Source organism: Pempheris klunzingeri, chromosome 15 (genome assembly GCF_042242105.1).
Source record: "Pempheris klunzingeri isolate RE-2024b chromosome 15, fPemKlu1.hap1, whole genome shotgun sequence".
Lineage (NCBI taxonomy): Eukaryota > Metazoa > Chordata > Actinopteri > Acropomatiformes > Pempheridae > Pempheris > Pempheris klunzingeri.
Genome location: NC_092026.1, coordinates 24,757,088 through 24,780,329, shown reverse-complemented (window position 1 = coordinate 24,780,329; position 23,242 = coordinate 24,757,088). Strand labels below are relative to the sequence as shown.

General features: G+C 46.9%; 1 protein-coding gene across 1 annotated transcript; it reads left to right on the top strand.

The window, feature by feature from the left end:
• Positions 1 to 5,890: 5,890 nt before the first annotated feature.
• ttpa (tocopherol (alpha) transfer protein) lies at positions 5,891 to 11,516 on the top strand. The gene is made up of 5 exons (XM_070845127.1): positions 5,891 to 6,198; positions 8,040 to 8,193; positions 9,175 to 9,368; positions 9,760 to 9,870; positions 9,948 to 11,516. The coding sequence occupies exons 1-5, from the start codon at positions 6,019 to 6,021 to the stop codon at positions 10,194 to 10,196; spliced, it is 888 nt and encodes a 295-aa protein (XP_070701228.1). The 5' UTR covers positions 5,891 to 6,018; the 3' UTR covers positions 10,197 to 11,516.
• The last annotated feature ends 11,726 nt before the right edge of the window (positions 11,517 to 23,242 follow it).

Genomic DNA, 23,242 nt, shown 5'->3' with positions numbered 1-23,242 from the left:
GATTTTCTCCTCCCCCTTTTAGCTGTTAGCGTCCACCGAGCCTCCAGGCATCCAGACAACGTGCCGAGAAAGGCCTGGACTAAATGATGTTCCATTCACACTCCGAGAGATCTCAAGTCAACCTGTAATTTGGACCTCAGAGTAAACAGACAGCCCTTCTTTCCTTTAAGAGAATGAAGGGGGATGAAAAGTTTTCTCCTCCTCCTTTTCGGCCACCGTTTAGGCCGTGTGACCCTCCCTCCGACCCTTGGCGTTTCCATGGCCAACAGACTATGCCGATGAACATTTAGTATGGCCAATCAGTCACTGGCTTGACTCCCTCGCTCCTCAGCTTGCCCTTTCAGATAATCACAGAGCTGCCTACCTGCACCTTACACGCTTTAGAAACACAGAAACAAGCACTTTGGAGTAAGAATGAACTGGGGTGGAACGTCTGTGTGTTCACACACCCACAAACTGTGATGTAATATGTTTCATTGTTCATGGATGTGCAACATTTGACCATCAATTGTTTTGAGACCCTGGGAGGAAAACATACACAGACTAGCAAATTATTTGTAACCATGGTTGTAAATTTGAAATGGACCAAAGTAGGAGGTGGTGTGACAATATTCAGCAAATATCAAATACTGCATAAAACCGTAAAAAAGAGCTGAGTTCAGACTGTTTGGAACAGCAGCTGGAATGACTGTTCAGCCTTGCGAGCTGAGAAGGAAATCTGACTTTTGTTTCCAGAAAACGTCTTAATTACCCCGCCCTGTCACCCCATGTGGAAGAAAATCCTCCATTTGGATGTTTTTGCCAACTTATTTATGTGTGTATGAAGCGGCGCCTGCATACCACCTGTCAGCCCATCCAGGCCGAGCAGCTTCTGGACCCTTGAAATGAGAGTGAAGATGAGGCCCTTTGATAGACAGAACAATGGCTAATTGAAACTGTTTGGTTTATGAAACGGTTTCATCTCTTAAACTGGTTTATTGGAATGTGACGGAGAGGGGGGAGGTCACCTGTCTGTCACGCTCTGGTCCAAAGTGTCCCAATCAGAAGGACGCTGCAGATCTACGTGAATCAGAATGAAGTGGCAGCTGGTTTGGTGTTGAAGGATCCACGTGTGAGTGAATCTGACCGGCTGTCTGCACTCATGAGATGCATGCTGGTGTAGCTCCTTTGGTTAGAACACGTGAATGGACAAGGCTGGTTGACAGAAAATAACATGCTTTTCTTGTGACAGTCACTTTATATATATTAGTATGTTCAGTATGTAATTGTACTGTACAACACACTGTGCACCTACTGTAAAGTCTCAAATAGGGGCCTGACACAACCATTTGGAACATGATTTAGATTTATTCCTCATTTCCTCTCCTTCACAGTTATTGCAAACTCCAAACTTCCACCATGTTTACCTTTTTTTTATCTTGATGATTTCAATATAATGTACATTAGCGCAGCACTGATCTCACCAGTGCTCCACGCCTCTGGCTTTCTTTGATTCCATGTGAGACTGTGGCAGCTCTCTTTAACAGCAGTTTTAGGGGCTTGGCTGTGGTTTGGGCTGTTTCTCTTTCTCCACAGTCAGACAGACAGAATTTCAATCAGGTCACACACAATCATCATCACGTCTTCTGTTTATTGGCAAACCTGTTTTGGAGACACCTTGTCATGGTGCAGGCACTGGTGTCCATCTGTGCCACCAAACCAGATGAAACCATCCTCTGTCGTTGGGTGAAGGCAGGTAGCTGTGAGTACACTGGATTATATGTTTTTCTAAATGCTTCTTATAGAGTGAAAAGATTCATGTTTTTAGTCTCTTTTTCCACATTCCCACTGTGGTTGACACACGTATGCAGTGTGTCGCTGGTTGATCTGTAATGAGTTTAATGGCTTGTGAACAAAAGTGACGCACTTCTGAAATCTTTCAGGAAGTTGTGCTTGAAGTCAGTGACCAGTGAGCAATAAGTCTCATGAGGATTATGTGCACTTTGATGCCAAACTTCATTTTCTTTTATTCCACTTTTTTATTTCCGCTCTCACTGAATGAAGGTTTGTAGTATTTCAGTTGTAGTGCTTCTTGTGGTTACGATGGTGTATATACAGGCACAGCTGTGTAATGGACCAGTGTTTCATTTAGGTCTCCAACATGAAACAATTCACCATTCAACAGTCAGTGCTCACTCTTGCTAGCAGGAACAGCAGAGCTGTTGCCAGTTTAGCCAATTAGACATGTACGATGAAAGACCAACTGATTTGTTAATGATATCTTCATGTGCCTGCATGCTAACATTCCCATATCCTCACTTCCCGTGTTTTGGATTTTTGCTGTTACGTAACAGGAGAGGCAGACAAATGTGTTGTCGTCAACATGATTTGGCACATTGTAGGTTAGTAGTGGTCTATATATAATGTCTACTCAGTAAACCATACAGCATTAAACAGTGTTAACATCTTAAGCACATCACCTGTGCAGGTTTCACGTCTGAACACAACAGTCCGTGAGTTGTATGTTCTTATTCCTTTCATTTTTTTTGAATGTTGTGTTTTAGTTATGCATTGATATCTACCTGTCTCTATCATTCCTGAAAGCCTCTTGAGTAGCCCCTTTGTCGCCCCCCCCCCCCCCCCCCCCCCCCCCCAAACATCATGGGAGCTCTGGCTCTAACCGGCGGCTTAAAGCCTGGTCACACCAGCATTTACAACAGCAACACTTTGCTGCAATTTCACTTCATCCCCAGAGAATTGATCTGATAAGTGAATGCTTGGGGGTGGAAGCTAATTCTTCTCATTGAGTGTGGTGAACTCCAATAGTGAGCCGGTGGTAAACTATGGTAGCTTACCAGTGCTGCACCATTCACTTATATTTAACCTCTACATGGGAGTCAATGGTGCAAGCACGAACAAGCTGTGTGTACTTATTGTCCTGTTGGTAACCAAGCTTGGGGGGGGGGGTTGAGCAGAACAGTAGAGCAGTGAGCACTCCACTCTCTAGCTGCATCAGTTGACCAGCTAGCCCTCGCTACGTCACCGAGATGCTACAACCAAATATTTAGGAAAAACGTGCAGCATTATTTCACCGTAGCACTTGCTGGTGTCACCAGGCCTCTGATGCTGTCAGGCAATAATCGGTCTTTTGGCAGCACAGGATGAAGCTCTGACCTGAAGTCGGCACAAAGATGTTGATCATTTTAAAGATATTAAGCTGTAATCCATTTAACAGGACCTTCAGTTTCATGCGAAAACTGGAGTCCAATTCTTTTGTGGGTTGATGGACTGGGTGCAGCTGACTTCAATGTCATTTCTTGATACAGCTGCAAATATGAACAGTGGTTTGTAGAAAGTGGGTGTTAAAAGATGAAACGAGTAAATGGGTGGGGGTTCAGTGAGAATAACATTTAAAGTCATTAAAGACGGTCTCTGCAGCTCCCTGATTTCTGTTTGTCTTTCTTCAAGCAGCAAAGAAGCACGTTGGAGTTTTCTACTTTGCCCTTTATGACCCACTGGAGCTCTCACACACACACACACACACACACACACACACACACACACACACACACACACATTGATTGTGCCATTTGAAATGTCACTCAATGAATGAGCTGAATGTGCTTTAGCTTAGCAGAGGAACCTGGAGAAAGTCAGGCATTTTCTCTTGTTGAACGCCAAACCGGAGGCTTTCCCCCAGAATGCTGTGCTCCCTCAGGCCCACGGCCAGGCCCAGTGATTGGTTATGACTCAGCGTGTGAACATTTCAGCTGCAGGCAGGCTGAGCGGACTCAGAAACTGTAAACCGTGTCTTTTTGGTTTTCTTTTCCAACATTCCAGACGGTGACTGACACTCCCATTACACTTGAACACCACACTGCTTTTGGACATGTTGATGAGAGTGTGACAGACAGGTGAACCCCCCCCCCCACGCAGAGGGTCTGCCTGGGTGTTGATGGTCAGTGCTTTCTCTGTACCACTGCTAATGTATCGTTGGCAGGAAGTATGAAAGGTTAGCGCAGATTCTTTGTTCAGATCCTCCTGACTCTGACCAAAGTCTAGTTATTTTCTTGGGCACAGTGTTCAACAGTCCAGTTCAACAGTGGTGGGATATGGTGGAGCAAACACGACTCGCCGTAACTCTTCCTTCAACAAGCTCCTTTCACCAAACCTTTCTCATTGTCCCAGCTGGATGACAAAGATCCGCCGCCTCACAACAAAGCTGCTCAGTCACACTTTCCTTTTCTTAGCTAAACCTCCAACTTTTGTCTCTTCCTAGTCGGATTCATGATCTCAGCCTCATGAGTGTCACCTGTTCATCAGGAGGTGTCGTCATTGGTAGTGTAGTTGACAACACCCCCTTAGCTTAGCAATAAGGCCGCTGTCCCACTCGATGTGTGGGCGGCTGTCGGTCAAAGAAGGACTAGAGAACTTTGTTCTCCCAAAAGCCTCCAGTCCTGCTGTCAGAAATCAGCAGACAAAAACACAAGTTCGGTCAGTCGTCGCATCAGGCCACCTGCTGTGGCAGGAAATCTGAATCATCACTGAAGGGCCACACAGTGGGCCATCAAGGGGCCGTGACCAGGGACAGTGAGGCAGAGGATCTGACAGCGAGTGGTGCAACAGCTCTGGACCTTCAGCCGCACCGACAACAGAGCTCCATTAAAAGGAGAAAATGGTGAATGTGACAAGTTGTGACCTGTTCCCAAGGCAACCTGGGAACAGGTCTTGGTTTGTGCACGAGGATGGTGTCTCTCTTCACTTCAGTCCCCCCCCCCCAAGTCACTGGATGCACCAGGTGAGTTCTGCTAGTGTCCACTGGAGAGCACGAGGTTTGGTGTGGGGGCTGTATTTGTGTTTCAGTATTAGGACTGGTCCGGTCACAGCAGACGGCCTCTCATGTTGCCCCTGGGATCTCTGGGATCTGCAGCGTGGAGCCTCTCAGAAGACCAGAAGACTAGACAGAGAGCCAGGATGTTCGTAGAATCCTCTTTTTCACCACCAGCGTCTTGCTTTAGTTTGCTGTAGTTTGGTGTCATGGACCCAGCTGTGATCCTGATGATCTGACAGGCTTCATGCTGGCCGTCCTAAAGCTTCCAGGTGGGGGCGCAGGCAGTGGGGGACAAACCGCTGGACCTGGACCAGAATTCTCTCACCGCTGCATCGTTTCAGCCTAATTTTGACTCTGCTTCCATGACCCAGACAGCATGTTCTGACTGAGGAGAAGGAGCGGAGACATTTTGATCCGCATTGTGTGTCAGCGCGGTGCACCCCGGGGCTGGTGGTTATACAACACATGATATTGATGAATATATTGATTAGAAGCATTGTATAATTGGTGACTGTGCTGTGGCTCTTGTCTTGTGTCCAGTGGCAGCGTGATGCTACAGAGGGGCCTGGTTCACCAACTCCTCTTAGGGTTTTACATTAAAGCAGCTGAAGCTGAAGAGCTGTGTCACTGGGAGTCTTATTTCTGTTTCCATCTCTCTCACACACACACACTTTGACCCACCGGGGGCCTCTGAAGCTATAGGGAGGCGCCTGGTGTGTTTCTGATAGCTCAGAGCAGAGGACAGTTTTCAAAATAAAATACAAAATAAATACAGCCAAGAAACCCATTTAAAGCAGCAGAAGAAGAAGAGCCTCGGCCCGTCTGGTCCCGGTAGAGACCCATTTAAAGCAGCAGCAGAACTGGTCCCGGTAGTTTAAAGACCAAAGCAGCAGAATCTGAGCAGAAAGCTCAGCAGGAGAAACTCTCTGCAGACTGAACGCCCCCGGTGGGTTTTCTGTTCGCAGTATCTGCCGCTGACCAGCAGGGGGGGGGCGTGGGCCTGCAGAACAAGAGTTCCCCCTCCAGGAACGATGAAGGCGAGCCTCGGTCAGTGTGTGGATGACCGTGTGTGTGGAGAACACCGCGGCATGAGCAGACAGCGGTGCTGACATCACAGTGACCCCCCCCCGGGCCTGTCCGCCGTCCCGCCGTCCCAGGACGCAGCTGCCCCCCCGTTGCCCTGTCAGGGAGCCGGAGCCCAGAGCACCATGAGCGGGCCCTGGCTCACTGAGCTGCCGGACGACTCGGAGCAGCTCGGGCCGTATGTGAGCAGCCTGAGGCGGGGAGCCCTGCAGGCCGCCGAGCTGTCCGCCGTCAGGAGCTTCTCCGACGGCTTCCTGCTCCGGTTTCTGCGGGCCAGAGACTTCGACGTGGAGCTCTCTCTGAAGGTAAGAGCAGGAAGAAACCCAACTTCACTGGGACTTGGGGGAAGTCCAGGGAGGCAGTCGGCTGGGCCACACCGGGACCGAGCTGCTCTGGTCAGGGTGGGGGGGTTCACACTCAGCCTGTGATGGAGGGGCTGCTCCAATGGGACGCTGTGTCAGTGGTGATGACTCAGTGGTCTGATGGTGACACCATCTCAGTGAAGTGAATGATTAGGATGAGCTTGTTTCACAGCTCATGTTAGAGGAGACTGACTGACCCCAGTCTGCAGGGTCCAGTTGGAACTAACTAGTAACACTAACTAAGTTACTAGTGTCCTCAGTAGCAGCTCTCTGCACTCTCAGTCTGTCCTGGACTTCAGTCCTGCTTGGACGGTCCCTGGTGGACTGGCCTTTGGTCTGTGTGGGGAAAAAACAAACAACAAAAAAACCCAGGGCTGGCGGTGTACTGTGTTTCTGTAGTGTCCACTATAGGGCCTATAGTGTCTGGAGGGTGGTGCTACTGGGGGCTCGGTGCTGGGCCCGCTGAGGATTTGCTGCGTATTGTCACATCAGAGCTCATCCTGAAGGCTGACTTGCTTATTTTCCTTTAAAGCAGCTGGAGCTCAGCCAGCTGGGTGGAAGCTCAGCGGTCTGTGCTGTGACACAAACACAAAGTGACTTGTACCTTTCACATACTCCACTAATACTTTGATTTTACTTTGATCACAGCCCAGACTTGTATTTTTCTTTCCTGTTTGACTTTCTGCAGCAGGAGTGTTGACAATCAGGGCACAGCAGAGTAGATTACAGGCATAGACAGAAGTGGACGTGGCCATCGAGACGTCCCCCGCTGGTTTGTGGTCTGACATTTTGAAGTCTGGAATTCTGGCCGATGCCATTTTCATTTCAGAAGCAGAAGTGACTTTCATTCCACAAAACCCTGAAACCCTTATTTTCCTCTAAATGGGACCATAATTTACTAAATGAACATCCTGCTGTGTTGAAGAAGACACACCAACACTTCTTTACACAGACCGTGATACCGGCCAATCAGAGGACACGACACTTCTTTATACAGACCGTGATACCGGCCAATCAGAGGACACGACACTTCTTTATACAGACTGATACCGGCCAATCAGAGGACACGACACTTCTTTATACAGACTGATACCGACCAATCAGAGGACACGACACTTCTTTATACAGACCGTGATACCGGCCAATCAGAGGACACGACACTTCTTTATACAGACTGATACCGGCCAATCAGAGGACACGACACTTCTTTATACAGACTGATACCGACCAATCAGAGGACACGACACTTCTTTATACAGACTGATACCGGCCAATCAGAGGACACGACACTTCTTTATACAGACTGATACCGACCAATCAGAGGACACGACACTTCTTTATACAGACTGATACCGGCCAATCAGAGGACACGACACTTCTTTATACAGACTGATACCGACCAATCAGAGGACACGACACTTCTTTATACAGACCGTGATACCGGCCAATCAGAGGACACGACACTTCTTTATACAGACTGATACCGGCCAATCAGAGGACACGACACTTCTTTATACAGACTGATACCGACCAATCAGAGGACACGACACTTCTTTACACAGACCGTGATTAAATGTTATAAAAGCATTGGATTCGATCATGAGTGTGTTATAGCACACTCCTTCCTTAATGTTGTTATTGGCTGAAGAGTGTCTTGAGCTGACATTTGTAATGAATTGGCGACTGACTGACTGACTGACTGACTATGTACAGTGTTAGCTGCAGTGATGGGTAGAGTCCCTGGTGTCCCTGGTGTCCCTGAACGTTGCACGTGTCCTGTGCAGCTCCTCCTGAACTACCAGCGGTGGCGGAAGGAGAGTCCTGAGATCAGCTGCTGTCTGTCTCCATCCTCGGTGCTCGGCCTCCTCAACTCATCGTACCACGCCGTCCTCCCACAGCGGGACCACACGGGCAGCAGGGTGCTCATCTACAGGATTGGTCAGTATGAGTGTGTGTGTGTGTGGATGGCCACTGAAAAGATCTGAATTATTTCATTAGCTAAGAGTTTCCTACTCCAGAGCAGTAACGTTTGGCTGCAAACAACCGATGTGTGGAGCAGGAAACAGAGACGGTCCACTAACGCCGTGATCCTGCGACATCAGGCCAGCTGGATTAGCCAACACCTGTTTAGCAGCAACTGCTCTGTGAAGGGCCGGCTCACATTTCTTCAGGTCTGTCACATGCTCGCACGAACAGTGAAAATGGTTCTGCTTTGAGAGCCAACAGTTTAACAGTGAGGCTGTGGGTTACATCACTTCCTGTGAATGCTTTGAGATATCATGACTGAGAGGAATTTCACCTCAATGGCAGTTGCTGAAAACTACTAGACCATAAATAGCATCACTAATTTGGTTTGATTCCGTAGAAACCACACAGATTAACTTTATTACCTTATTTCCATGTTGAGTTCCCAGCTACAGGATCTCCAATGAGGGAAAACAGGTTATTTCCTCTAGTTTCCCTCCAAATGATGAGGAAAGGACCTTGTGTTGCTTTGGGTAGCTGTGTTGGTTATTTTAGGTAGCTGCAGAATGCACGTTGGTGAGAAATGGGGGGTGCAGAGCATTCGTACTTGCAGTGCTGCAGTCGACCTTTGGGGCCAATTGGCTGCAAGGCTGATGTCTGGAGCTGAGTCAGACTGTGATGCGTCCGCGATGGGACCAGGAAACTGCTAGCGAACATGTTCAGCTTTCACAGTGACAACATGCTGATGCTTCCTGCTTGTTCTGCTGCCCCGAGGCCGAGTCCTAGTTTTCTAGTTGACGGCAGGGCTGAGAGACAGACCTGCTGTCGCTCCACACAGCATTCCTGCACACTCAACACCTGTCTGACTGTCAGAGACTGTCTGTCTGTGTAACTGTGTCTCTCTGTCTGTCTGTCTGTCTCTCTCTCTCTCTCTGTCTGTCTGTCTGTCTGTAGGACAGTGGAGTCCCAAAGACTGGTCCGCCTTCCAGGTGTTCAGGGTCAGCCTGATGACATCAGAGATCATCTCCGTGGAGACAGAGACCCAGAGGCGGGGTCTGAAGGTCATATTTGACCTGCAGGGCTGGAGTTTAGGCCACGCCCTGCAGATTACCCCCTCCCTGGCCAGGAAGATCTCTTCCGTCCTGGCGGTACGTAGCTCAGCATCTCATCATGTGACTGCAGAGACGACACTTCCTGCCGCCGCTCCTCAGACAGGCAGGCAGACAGAGAGACGGGCAGACAGACAGAGAGAGAGAGACAGAGAAAGAGATGGACAGAGAGAGAGAGGCAGGCAGAGAGAGACGGGCAGAGAGAGAGGGAGAGACGGGCAGAGAGAGAGGGAGACGGACAGACAGACAGGCAGAGAGGGAGAGATAGACAGACAGACAGACGGGCAGACAGACAGACAGACAGACAGACAGACAGACAGACGGGCAGACAGACGGGCAGACAGAGAGAGAGAGACGGGCAGAGAGACAGAGAGAGAGACAGACTGTCTTAGTTAGTCAGTTTTCTCACTGTGTGTGTGTGTGTGTCCAGGACTCTTTCCCACTGAAAGTCAGAGGCATCCATGTGGTCAATGAGCCCGTGTTTTTCCGGCCGGTCTTCGCCATGATCCGTCCCTTCCTGCCGGAGAAGATCCGACAGAGGGTGAGCAGCACCTTCATCACTCAGCAGCACAGCCGCCGCTGACACGCCCTCAAACACACTCTCTGTCCCCGCTGCAGATCCACATGCACGGCGCTCACTTCCACGACACCTTAAGTGACTACTTCTCTCCGCCCGTCCTGCCGCCGGAATATGGAGGGGAGGGGCTTGGCATTGAAGAGGCGTGTCAGGACTGGACCAATCAGCTGCTCCGGTCAGAGAAGCTCCTGCACCAGATTGCCTCCCACCCAACGGGTGACGTCGCCATCACTGCTGAAGACTGCTTGATCTCAGAGGACGTGGAGCCTGACCAGCTCTCAGAGGGATGATGTTTGTCCTCTCAGATCACACACACACACACACACACAGACTCTTTGTCTCAGATCAACCTAACGTGCTCTCTGGCAGCCATTTCTAGGTCTTTTTAACACTTGAGCTCTCTCTGCAGATTGTTGGCAGCTCTCACGTCAGCCTGGTCCGTGTGCTTGACTGGTGTGTATGTGATGTCAGCCTGTTAGCTCCTGGTTACTCCTCCCTCTAAACGCTCTCCCTTTGGTCAGATAAAACGCTTTCAGTGTGCTGCTGGATGTTCTTTTACTTTCAAATAGATCTCCTAACCTTACTCTAACAAGTAAGCAAAGAAGAGTATGTCCCACAGTGTCAAACTATTGGGATAGAATTAACACAGTTTTAATTCATGTGCTTTAATCCTGCTCCTATCCCCTCAGTGTTAACGGACAGGATCATGTGGATCTTCTGGATCTTCACTTGACCTTTAAGGTCTGTCCGGGACGTCACCGTGTCAGTGTTTCTGCAGGGACGCCTCTCGTCTTCTTGTTCTATAGTTACATGAGTGTCTCCCAGTCTGCATACCTGATCCTCGATAGCTGGTCGTCAGGCTGCTGTAGAGCTGGATGGCCGGCTGAGGATTTGAATCAGACCAGGGGTGGATCTCAGGAGGACGCTGACGGTCCTCTGCTAGCTGAGGACAGTGAGAAACTGAAGCCTGACCAGCTGGGACCTTTGGCCTGCTGAAACAAGCCAGTGTCATGCTGGAAAAAAAAGGAAAAAGTAGCTGGAAGTTCCTCTGAATGTTTTATTTAGATGAACCTGACTTTCCTCTAGCCCCACACCTTTATCCTCTCAGCTAGCTTCCTCTGTGTGTCCAAGGCTGATGGTGTCAACTGTGGCCTTCCTTTAACACTTGAAATGTTTACCTTTTTTTAACAGGTTTTATCATTCATGACAGGAACCCTTTGACTATGTTTGGACCAATATCATGTACGTAAACGTGACTATACCCACGTTTAATCATTCTTTTTCATTGCTGTGAAACCTAGAATAGCTTGAAAATACATTTTCTTAAACTTCTGTCTGAACTTGAACCCTTTTGCTCTTCAACAAAAGAATGAATGTATCCTATAATTGGGTCATGTGGAGCCCATAAAATGACTGTAAAGCTCTATACAGCAAACGCAGATCTTCTCGGAACACGTTTTGTACCGTTTATACAAACTGCACACGTTCCTGTTTAAACTGGAGTCCTGTTAATATGTGAAGCAGGGATCCACCTCATTCTTGTGTGTCAGCTAATGAGTAGACAGGCCAGGTCAGTGGGTGAATGTGTGAATAAACGGTGTGTAGGAACACGTCTGTGTGCTCTCGTCCTTGTTCATGTGTGTTTCTGGATGAGCACCGGGTACATGGAGCCCTGTGGAAGCAGCAGCAGCATGAGAACACGTCACTCAGGAGCACATCTGTCTTCCTCCTGGACTTCAGAACCATCACAGCACAAATAGATCTGTATGTGGAGGCTGATCACAAAGTCACAAGGCTTAGAGGGCTTATCACAATACAATACAGCACACTGATACAGTAAGATATTTCTACTTTTACTGAAGAACAACACCTTAATTCATCACCCACCACTGATATTGACCCAATAGTCACCCACCCAACATCCTATAGAGACCACTGGCAAAGTCAAACGGGACAGGATTCCATCAGCATCTAAGCTAATGCCATGTCTCCATACAACAGAAGACCCCTATGCTTATCTTAGCCCCTCCTGTAGTGCTGCAGGCTCACTGCGAATGACACTCGACTCCATCGCCCCTCTAAAAAAGAAGATAATAAAGAAAACAGACAAGCTCCCTGGTATAATTCCCAGACTTGCAAACTGAAGTACACTGTGAAAACCTGAAAGGACATGGTGTGCCACCAAATTAGAAGAGTCCTGCTCAATCTGGCAAGACAGTCCGAAAACCTATAGAAAGGCCCTCTATGATGCCAGAGCCGCGTATTACTCCTCACTGATAGAAGAAAATAAAAACAGCCCTAGATTTCTGTTCAGCACGTTAGCCAGGCTGACAAAGAGCCAGAACTCCACTGATCCTTGTGATCCTTTGAGCTCAGTAGCAACGACTTCATGAGCCTCTTTAATGATAAAATTCTAACTATTAGACTAAATTCATCACCTCCTGCCCTCAACAGGCTCTGATTCAACCTCAAACTTAGGAATCATAGAAACAGTTGTTAGGCTTAATGTGCATTTGGACTGTTTATCTCCTTATGGCATCAGACAGAGGACTTCTCTCTGTCCTGGTCTTGTTAGACTTGAGTGCTGCATTTGACACCATTGACCATCACATCCTGTTACAGAGACTGGAACACTTCATTGGCATAAAAGGAACCACATTAAGCTGGTTTAAGTCCTATTTATTAGATTGATTTCAGTTTGTTCATATTAACAATGAGTCCTCTGTCCACACTAAGGTTAGACATGGAGTTCCACAAGGTTCAGTGCTTGGACCGATATTATTTACCCTGTATATGCTTCCTCTGGGTAATATTATCAGGAAACACTCCATTAAATTCCACTATTATGCAGATGATACCCAATTATACTTATCAATAAAGTCAGATTAATCAAATCAGTTAACTAAACTTCAAGTCTGCCTTAAGGACATAAAGTCCTGGATGAGCAGCAACTTTCTGCTGCTCAACTCAGACAAAACTGAAGTTCTTGTGCTTGACTTGGCTTAGATTCACATGTCTCTCGTGATCCTCCCACTCCCAGTGGTCTTTGTGCCTCTGTATTAAACGTACCAACATGTCTCTGCTTGTGTTTTTGATTCTTTCTTGTGTTCTTGACAAAGCCTTTTTGTCTTCTCCTTAACAGATTTGTTAGTCACTCTGCAGACTGATCACCTGCATACTGAACTTATTTTCCAAGTAAAGATTCCAAGAGCCTTTGAGTAGTTTTATAGGCTCTGTTGTCTTTGTCCATGGCACTGCTGTCTGTGCAGACATCTAATCACTTGCTCAGTAAACATGTCTATCAGCCCCCACTCAGTTTAAACATTATCTCCCCTACAAAGCTGCACATGACTGGGTTCTATGGACGGGCACAGGTACAGCCATGGTTCATTTCTGATAAGATCTACAGCGTGTAGTCACTCAGAGACAATGAGACAAAGCCTCGGCTCTGTACACTGTCAGAGATGTCGGGTCAGACTGTGAAGCAGTGCTGCTGTGGGGAGGTGTCCTCTGTCCTGGCTGCTGGACAGTCACTAACCCTGCTAAAACTGACAGCAGAAAAGCAGCTTATTTTCCTAACATGAGCACATGTGAAGGCTGTAGATGTTGTCCAGTGTGAGGCTCACTGATAAAGGGGGTGATGAGGATGCTTCCTGCCTCATGGGAACTTCACCCAACTCAGCAAGCGTTGCGTTGTCGACCAGCTGTCACCAGACAGAGCATCATGTGCAACTGCACAGATACATCCTCCATCATCACTAACTTCCCCTCAGGGTGTTGGTTGACATTGCACCACCTGCCACACACACACAACTCCCTGAAATGGGTGACACGCAGCTTTTCTGTGTCTGAACAGTACGGTGACCTGAACAGTTGATCATTGGCTATAGTAGGAAACCCTGCTGAGAAGCTTAGCTTGGCTCTTTGCACACCTTGTGTTTCATTTAAATGTACCGTGCTTTGTTCAAAGGAATCTTTATTGTCCCGCACAGGGTTTACAGCCAGGATCACACACACAGACATGCACACACATAAATGCTGATCTACAGCAACAAACACCAGGAGGAGCGTCAAGGTCAAAGTGCAAATGAACAGTCTACTGATTAATGTGTGAGTGGCAGCACAGACAAAGGAAGCCTGATGACTCACGGTCCTCGTTACAGTCATCTTAAGCCAACAAGCTGAGGGTACCAGCTCACAATCTGTCCACAGGGGGCTCTTGATCTTACAGCCACTGTGATGAGGCTGCTGGGCCTGTTTCTGTCGACCAGTCTAGTTCCTGTCACAAGCAACAGTGAGAGACAGTAAAAGTGACTCAGTGAAACTTCTGTTAAGGAGTCATCACCTGGGAGGAGGCACTGAAAGAACCCCCTCAGATGGTGGTGAGTACAGGACGAGGACAAGCCTCTCTGTGGCTGTTTATCTTCGTGTCTTTAGTTTTTGACATTGTATTTCATTGGGAAAAGACTCATCACCCCAGGATACAAAGTCATTGACCACCGGTCCTGCCCAGTAAGACGGACAGTCACCGAATCATCTGTTGCTGCAACAGTCATTAGTGTAGAAGATGCAGAGCAATGGAGACAGACGGCAACTGTGAGGAGGCCCGGTGGATGAGCGGACCCTCCCCACTGTGAGCTGTCAGTCAGCGCGCCCAGTGTCCAGCTGCCTGCTTTAAGAACGACTGCGCAAAGATGACGAAGCTTTTCTGCTGATAGATGTGGCTGGATAGTGTTAAGCAGAGGAGAAATGTAGAAATAATAGACAGAAAATCCAGTAGTGTAACAGAAGCATCCTCCACATTACCACACGAGTTGCTGTGACTTTGGTGTTTCAATTAATATTTTGATTAAAGCCATCTCTTAAGTCAGAAAATTCATTCAAAGGTCCTGCAGTTCAGAAACTAATCTAGTTCAGTTTACATCTCAGTCTCTACAAAACGTTGGGACCAGGAGCAGTGAGAACTAAGGCGTCTCAGGTAGACCCCACAACTAAAAAGAAAGACGGACAGTTGGAGGATCCATCGAGCACAGCCATCTTGCTATCATTACAAGAGCAAGAGGATCGTGAATCCCCCCTCTTGTAGGAGAGAGGATTGAAATTCAACGGGCTCATGGCATCTACACCACCCAGGACAAGACCAGCCATCCCAATACGCTCGTCTTTCAATTACACAGATATCAGGACAGAGAGAAAATTCTTCACAGAATCAGAGCCTTCTTGTTGGCATCAACACGCCAACCGTCCAATGCTCAGAGGAGAAGAGCCCTCCACACAGTGAGGAAACAGATTGTCAATAGAGGATTGCGCCCGTTTCTGAGATATCCAGCAACCCTGAAAGTCAAGCACAACGGGACGTTACATTTATCTCAAAAAGTAGTGGATGCTGACAAGTTTATATCTTCACTCGACCGGTCTCCACCCTCAACGCCCCATGGACCCAGTGCTCGTCACTCTCCATCCCTCACCAGAGCCGTCGGCAAAGTATCCCAATGAACACTCTACCTGAGTCAACCTGATCCAGACGGGGGACCGGTGGGCATGGGAGCCTCTTGCACGAGGCCAACGTTAGTGTGACCTAGAGACAAGGCTATTTCACATTCAAATACTTCAGATTATTATTGTTCAGTTTGTGAGTGACATTTTAAAAAGTGAGTTTTCTGTGTTTTTGTCCATGCTAATATCAGATTATTATTTAGTGTCACTTCTAGCCTTGGTTTATTTACAGATGTGAAGAGGACTAGAGACTGTCATTATTCTACAAGCTTGTATCCAGTAACGATTCTGATACCTATATGGACCGGGTCACTTTAGAAAGCCACAGGGAGCAACTAGAGATTATAATTTTTCTCTCCAACCTAAGAGAGAACTCTTGGCTTTTGTGGGGTCTTGTTTATTTGAAAAGTACCTAAAAGTACCTTCCCTAGACGTACACGTGACATTCTTTTGATACGACTTGCTCTGATCCAAGAAACACATCGGAAAATAAGTGACATCCATAGATTTCAAGACACAGTTTCCAAGCTTACTCTTCTGTTAATTAATAAATAAATTCAGATAAATCAACACACGCACATCAAACTCAGGAATCAACCTGTGGGATCAACACATTTCTGATTTGAATGTTATTGACCCATGGCGTCTATGGAACCCAATGATTAAGAACTATACTTTTTTCTCTTCCAGACATAAGACACACTCGAGAATTGATTACATACTCTTTCTCCTCCCTTGAATCATTTCATGCCTCCACTGATATACTCCCTATTTTACTATCAGACCATGCCCCAGTGATATATCATTTGCAGATCCTGCAGAGCCCCCGTAAACATAGGTGGCATTTCATTGCGACAACTAAGGAATAACCTTAAAGTATTCTTAGAAATTAATTCAGACACGACAGCATCTTCACTACAAATACTTTGGGAAACAACTAAATGCTTTATAAGGGGAGAATCTTCTTCATATGCTTCTTATATGACGGCATCCACAAAACAGAGAATCACACAGTTAGAATATGAAATACAGAAACCAGAATCTCCAAACTAAGTGATGGAGGCAGCAGTGGACCAGTAAAATGGTCTGGTGGCTTTGAAGACAGCTGTTGGAGCCCCTGCGTTGTTGTTATTCCATCCTAACAATGCTAAATGATCACCACACCAATTCTCCACCTCTTTTTTTTTGAGGTTGTATGAATGTGCACAGAGTGAGGGAGACTCGATCCGACAGTGTTGTCCGTTGATGTGATGCAAACGGACTTGATGAAATCAACAAGTGAATCAACAGGTTCCTCTGTCCTCTCCTCACTGTTCCCCTTTGAGGTCAGCACCTGTTATGCACTAGCAGGGCATGAAGAGAGTCCAGGAAACAACTCTGTGTTTGAATTTAAAGCGCTGACAGAAATCAGATGAATCAGCTGCGTAACCCACACGCACACACCGTTCATTCCCCCACGGTGGAGGACTGACTCCCTACTTTCCTTTCTTTCTTTCAAGTGGATGGAATTAAAAATGCATGACGTGTAACAAATAGAAGATGAACAGTCTTTCATATGAGGAAAATGCTGTTTACAGTGTTTGACTTGTGTCTTGTAGCTCACAGTGCCTTTTCACTTGAATCATGGGAAGATGTCAGCATGTTATTTTCCTCAGTTGTTAATCATCACACAAAAGTCAAGCTAGTCCAGCGGCTCTTTGGTGCAGACAGAAGATTTAAGTTTAGCACTTTAACACCACCTGCCAGGCATTCAGAGAACAGCAGCTTCACTGAAGTGTCCCTGAAACACAACCATGAGCGCAGTGAGCCACTTGTTGATCTGATCAGAAAGAGGACTTTTGCCGCCTGTCAAACTAGCTGTTCCTCAGCTGAGCCACGGAGGACAAACCTGGGTGTTAACAGGCCTGACATTTGCCATCACATTCCTAAAAGCCCCAAAGGTAAACCTTAGCTTCACATACACCTCTTAGCAGTCACCTCCACCTCCTCCTTAAGTACACTTAACATATGTTAACACATGTACCCAGCCACACTTGATGTGGCATTCTGCACTGCCTGAACAGCGCTGAACCCCCCCTCCAGACTGATGGAGAAATGTGTGTGGACAATCAGGGAGAGCACACACACAGTATGGTGGCTGGAGAAGAGACGCAGGCTGCAGTTTCTGACTCCACAGTCAGAAACGTGAAGCTAGCGATGCCAGCGACCATAGCCAAATGCATCCCAGGGGCCAGAGTGGGCGACATAGAATCCAATTTGAAACTGCTGACTAAGGCTAAATGTAGATTTGGTAAGATTCTTATTCACGTCTGCGGGAATGACACCTGATTACACCAGTCGGAGGTAAAGTGGGTCGTCCCTCAATCGGAGGGCCCCGGCTACGAGTCAGCATGTCGAAGTGTCCTTGGCCAAGACACTGAACCCCAACTTGCTCCTGAAGCAGCTGCAGAGTGTGAATGTGTGTGAAAGAATAGTTTCCTCCGACTGAGATTCCTCCTGAATGAGGATGTGATGTAAAAGTGCCTTGAGTAGTTGAGATGACTAGAAAGGTGATATACAGATACAGAACATTTACCAATTGGAGGTCACTAAAATGAATGTGTAGTCGGTGTGTAATTATGCTAAAACAATGTCGGACTCTCTAGTTTTCTCTGGTCCCCCACCCAATCTGACCAGTGATGACATGTATAGCTGTATGTCATCATTCAACCGCTGGCTGTCGAGGTGATCTGATATCTGATCATCATATTGATTTATTGTGTCTGACTGAAACCTGGCTGCACCATGAAGAATATGTTGGTCTTAATGAAGCCACCCCCCCCCCCCAGTCATATTAATACTCACATTCCTCCAGACTCTGGACGAGGAGGTGGAGCTGCAGCCATTTACAACTATAGTTTATTAACCAAGCCCAGACCTAAACTTAACTATAATTCATTTGAAAGCCTTGTTCTTAGTTTCTCTCATCCAACCTGAAATTGAACAATTTCTCTGATGATTACCTGATAACGTTTGATTTCCTATTACTAGACTATGTGCCATATGACAAAAATATCCTCACTAGATGCCTACCTGATAGTGCTGTTCAAATCTGAGGAGGTGATTCTATCATCTAATCCAATGCCATGTCTCCATACAATAGAAGACCCCTATGCTAATCTTAGCCCCTTCCATATTGATTATCTGGTCGATAGTTCTGCAGGCTCCCTTCAAATGACACTCGACTCCATTGCCCCTCTAAAAAAGATGATAAAGGAAAGAGACAAGCTCCCTGGTATAATTCCCAGACCTGCAAACTTAAGCAAGATTCGCAAAAACTTGAAAGGACATGGCGTGCCACCAAATTAGAAGAAATTCTATAGAAAGGCCCTCTATAGTGCCAGAGCTGCCTATTACTCCTAATTAATAGAAGAAAATAAAAACAGCCCTACATTTCTGTTCAGCACGTTAGCCAGGCTGACAAAGAGCCAGAACTCCACTGATCCTTGTGATCCTTTAGAGCTCAGTAGCAACAACTTCATGAGCCTTTTTAATGATAAAATTCTAACTATCAGAGACTGAAATACGGACTGAGAAAGACCATCACAGCTGCCAAGAGGCAGTACAGAGAGAAGCTGGATGGCTTCTACTCCTCTGCTGACTCCAGACGCATGTGGCAGGGCCTGCAGCACATCACGGACTACAGGAACAGTTCCAGTACCACCAGTGCCACGGACAGCCTGCCCGATGACCTCAACACTTTCTACACCCGATTCGAGACCTCCACCCCCCACACAGAGAGGAGGCTCACAGACACCAGGACCACTTCACCCCCCCCCACCACCACCACCGGTCGTCTCATCAGCTCAGGTGAACAAAACCCTGAGGAAGATCAACCCCCGCAAAGCTGCAGGCCCAGACAACATTCCTGGACGAGCCCTCAGAGCATGCGCTAACGAGCTGACCGACGTTCTCACCACCATGTTCAACCTCTCCCTCAGCCAGAGAACTGTCCCCTCCTGCTTCAAGACCACCACCATCGTCCCCCTCCCCAAAAGGAGCCCGCCCACCTGCCTGAATGACTACAGGCCAGTAGCACTCACTCCAATCATTATGAAGTGGTTTGAGAGAGTGGTGCTGACCCACATTCGGAGCTGCATACCGGACACACTGGACCCCCTGCAGTACGCCTACCGGCCCAACAGGTCCACTTCAGACGCCATTGCTGCAGTCCTGCACACCTCCCTCTCACACCTGGAGAATAAAGACTCCTACATCAGGATGCTCTTTATCGACTACAGCTCAGTATTCAACACGGTCATCCCCCACAAGCTCACCCACAAACTGTTCTCACTCGGACTGCACCCCCCCCTCTGTGACTGGCTCCTGGACTTTCTGACTGGCAGGCCTCAGTCTGTCAGGATAGGAAACAGGACTTCAGCCAGCATCATCACCAACATCGGCACACCTCAGGGGTGTGTCCTCAGCCCCATCCTCTACACCCTGTTCACCCACGACTGTGTTGCCTCCCACAAGGACAACACCATCCTGAAGTTTGCGGACGACACCGCTGTGATAGGACGCATCACCGGTGGAGACGAAGCATCCTACAGGAGGGAGGTGGACACTCTGGTGACATGGTGTGAGGACAACAACCTCACCCTCAACACGGACAAGACGAAGGAGATGATAGTGGACATGAGGAAGGAGAGGAGCCCTCATCAGCCACTGCTCGTCCGAGGTCAGGAAGTGGAGAGGGTGAGCAGCTTCCAATACCTGGGGGTCCACATCAACGAGGACCTCACCTGGACACTGAACACCACACAGCTGGTGAAGAAGGCCCAGCAGCGGCTGTATTTCTTGAGGAGGCTGAGGAGGTTTGGCATGTCGTCAAAAATCCTCACCAACTTCTACAGCTGCGTTGTTGAGTCCATCTTGACCGGCTGCATCACCGTGTGGTACGGCAGCACCACCATCATGGACCGTAAACTCCTGCAGAGAGTGGTGAAGACTGCGTCCAAGATCACCAGGACTCCCCTGCCCTCTCTGCAGAGCATCTACAGACACAGAGTCCACCGGAGGGCTGCCTCCATCATCAAAGACCCCACCCACCCCCAACACAAACTGTTCACTCTCCTCCCCTCAGGCCGGAGGTACAGGAGTCTGAAATGCAGGACGTCCAGACTCAGGAACTCCTTCTTTCCCTCCGCCATCAGGCTCCTTAACAGCCGATAGGAGTCACAACTACCTCTAATCTGCACATTCATCTGCACACTGACTGTACTTTATTTTAAGTTGCACATTTTGTAAATATATTTATATCTCAAGCAATAGCAGTTTATTTAGCAATAGTAGTTTATATTTATATGTTTTTATATTTTATTCTATCCTCTTCTTTTTTCACTCTTTGGCATTCAGTGTGGATGGCAAAGTAAGATTTTCATTGTACAGGGAAACCCGTTTCTGAACTGTACACATGACAATAAACGCTTTGAATCTTGAATCTAAATTCATCACCTCCTGCCATCAACAGGCTCTGATTCAACCTCAAACTTAGTAACCATAGAAACAGCTGTTGGACCATTGGCCAGAGTGGGACACATGATTTTACGACCTCAGGCCAACAAAACCAAGTCACCCCCACTGAACTCTCTTTCTGGACACCTCTCCTGAAGAGGAGAGACCCCTCTCTCCTGATCTCCCACCTGAAGAGAGAGATCCTCTCTCTTCCAGCCCTGGAGCCCAGAGGGTCAACTGAGCTAAGCTCAGCGTTCTCTGCCTCAGTGTGGCCTGTACAAGAGGAGCCACCTCCTTCATGGTAGCGACACAAAGTCCTGCCTGAACTAAGCAGATGAGCGCCAGCAGGTACGACCCAGAGTCTGTCAGCTGATAACCAGAGCAACAGGAGCACACCAGCAAGTTGGTATTAAGCAGCTAACTAGTCAGGAACAAAGGAACGACCGGATCCTCCAGCCTGTAACCACAGCAAGGACACAGAACCACACCTTTCTCTCCAGCAACGAGCTGACAACAAGCAGCTCACCTAAAGGACTCTTCTCCCCCTTTAAGGACTGCTAACAAACTCTAATTGGGCATAATTAGCATGGCATTACTGCAGACATGGTTTACCCTTGTTAATGTATTGACTTGCTTTAATGTTCATTGAGTTTGGTAATTGTGATGTGTTGTAGTTACTGTGCAGCCATTAAGTTTAGTTGATGTTAGTTTGTTCACAGACACAGGGTCTACAGACTAACCATCCTCTCCTCTAACAGGCCTAGACTAGCATCTACAGCACTTAGCTTTCCTTTGTCTCCTGTGCCCCACACCCCAGGGGGTCTGGCCATCACCATTTGTGGTCCTATCTCACATTCCTCAGCCTAATCACACACACACACACACACACACACACACACACACACACACACACACACACACACACACACACCCTATTGTTTGTTAGTTAGTCATAGACACATAGTTAGATTGTTTGATTGATTTTTGTTCTGTTTTAATAAATGTTTTAATACCTGCTGTCTCCTTTAATGTTGTACAAGGGTGAACACTGCCAACCTCTACACTGTCAAGAACTCCAAAATCCTTCAGCTAGCTATCAATGTGGTAATTTTGGTAGTAATTATTAAATTAATTGTAAACATAATTCCAAATTGATAGTTTAGTATTTTTATGAGACTAAATCAATTAAAACGGTTGTCTTTTCCTCGTTTTCCGAGGTGGTGCCCCAATCGAGGTGGACTTTATACAAAGTTCCATTCATTTTAATAATTGTTAATTATCTTTGATAATTATTAATTACTTCTGATAGCCAAATTGAACATTACCGCTTGTTAAATCCCAACATTTGTCACTTCTAGGTTGGACTATTGTAACTCCTTATTATCAGGCTGCCCCAATAAGTCCTTAAAGACTCTCCAGCTGGTCCAGAACGCTGCTGCTTGTGTTTTGACGAGAACTAAGAGAAGAGACCACATTTCTACTGTACTGGCTTCTCTTCACTGGCTTCCAGTAAAATCCAGAATAGAGTTTAAAATCCTTCTCCTCACCTACAAGGTTCTTAATGTTCAGGCTCCATCATATCTTAAAGAGCTCATAGTACCGTACTACCCCACTAGAGCACTGCGCTGAGCGACCATAAGCTGTTGCTTAGCTAACACTGAGCTCACATTTATCTGTTAGGCCTCAGTTCTCATTGTATACTTAGCTTACTATATATATAAATAGTAACATATTTGTTAATAGGTTAGTGACACTTAACCACCACGACCATATCTCAGTACGGAAAAAGTTTCATTTGGCATATCAGATTGGAGTTCTTGGCATCTAATTTCTATGATCATTCATATACGAGTTACAAACATTCATAACTGCAGAAAGGAAGCCTTATTGTAACATTTATATCACATCTTCATTTACTAATGTTTTACTAACATTTACACTTCCCTAATAACACATGTACAATAAGACACAGAAATAAGGAAAACACTTTTGTTTGCACAGTAAAAAACAACTAAGTTCTAATGATCCTCACAGAAACCTTATTCTTCGTGGTTATTTATTCTTAAAACAATACAGAATTCAGTCATGTGGAAACTCATCACGATCCTATATCATTCTTTACTCCTTGGGCTCTTCAAAGAAGGCATACCATTAAGGCGTGTCAATGCATTTTTCACTTGAAGTTAACAAACAAGTCAAAATAAATTCAAGGCCAAGCAGGCCCTTAGGCAGGCCTACCTCTCCTGATGGGGAGCAGTGTACCCCCCAGCTTTTATACTTTCTATTTTCTCTTCCACCCTCACAAGTGTTAGTGAGTCAGTAAGAAATGATGTCGTTTTTCTAC

Excerpts from the sequence above, each read along its gene's own strand:
- ttpa (XM_070845127.1), top strand. The coding sequence starts at position 6,019 with ATGAGCGGGCCCTGGCTCACTGAGCTGCCGGACGACTCGGAGCAGCTC. Across the intron at positions 6,199-8,039 it reads ACGTGGAGCTCTCTCTGAAG|CTCCTCCTGAACTACCAGCG; the intron begins GTAAGAGCAGGA and ends TGTCCTGTGCAG. Across the intron at positions 9,871-9,947 it reads CGGAGAAGATCCGACAGAGG|ATCCACATGCACGGCGCTCA; the intron begins GTGAGCAGCACC and ends TCCCCGCTGCAG.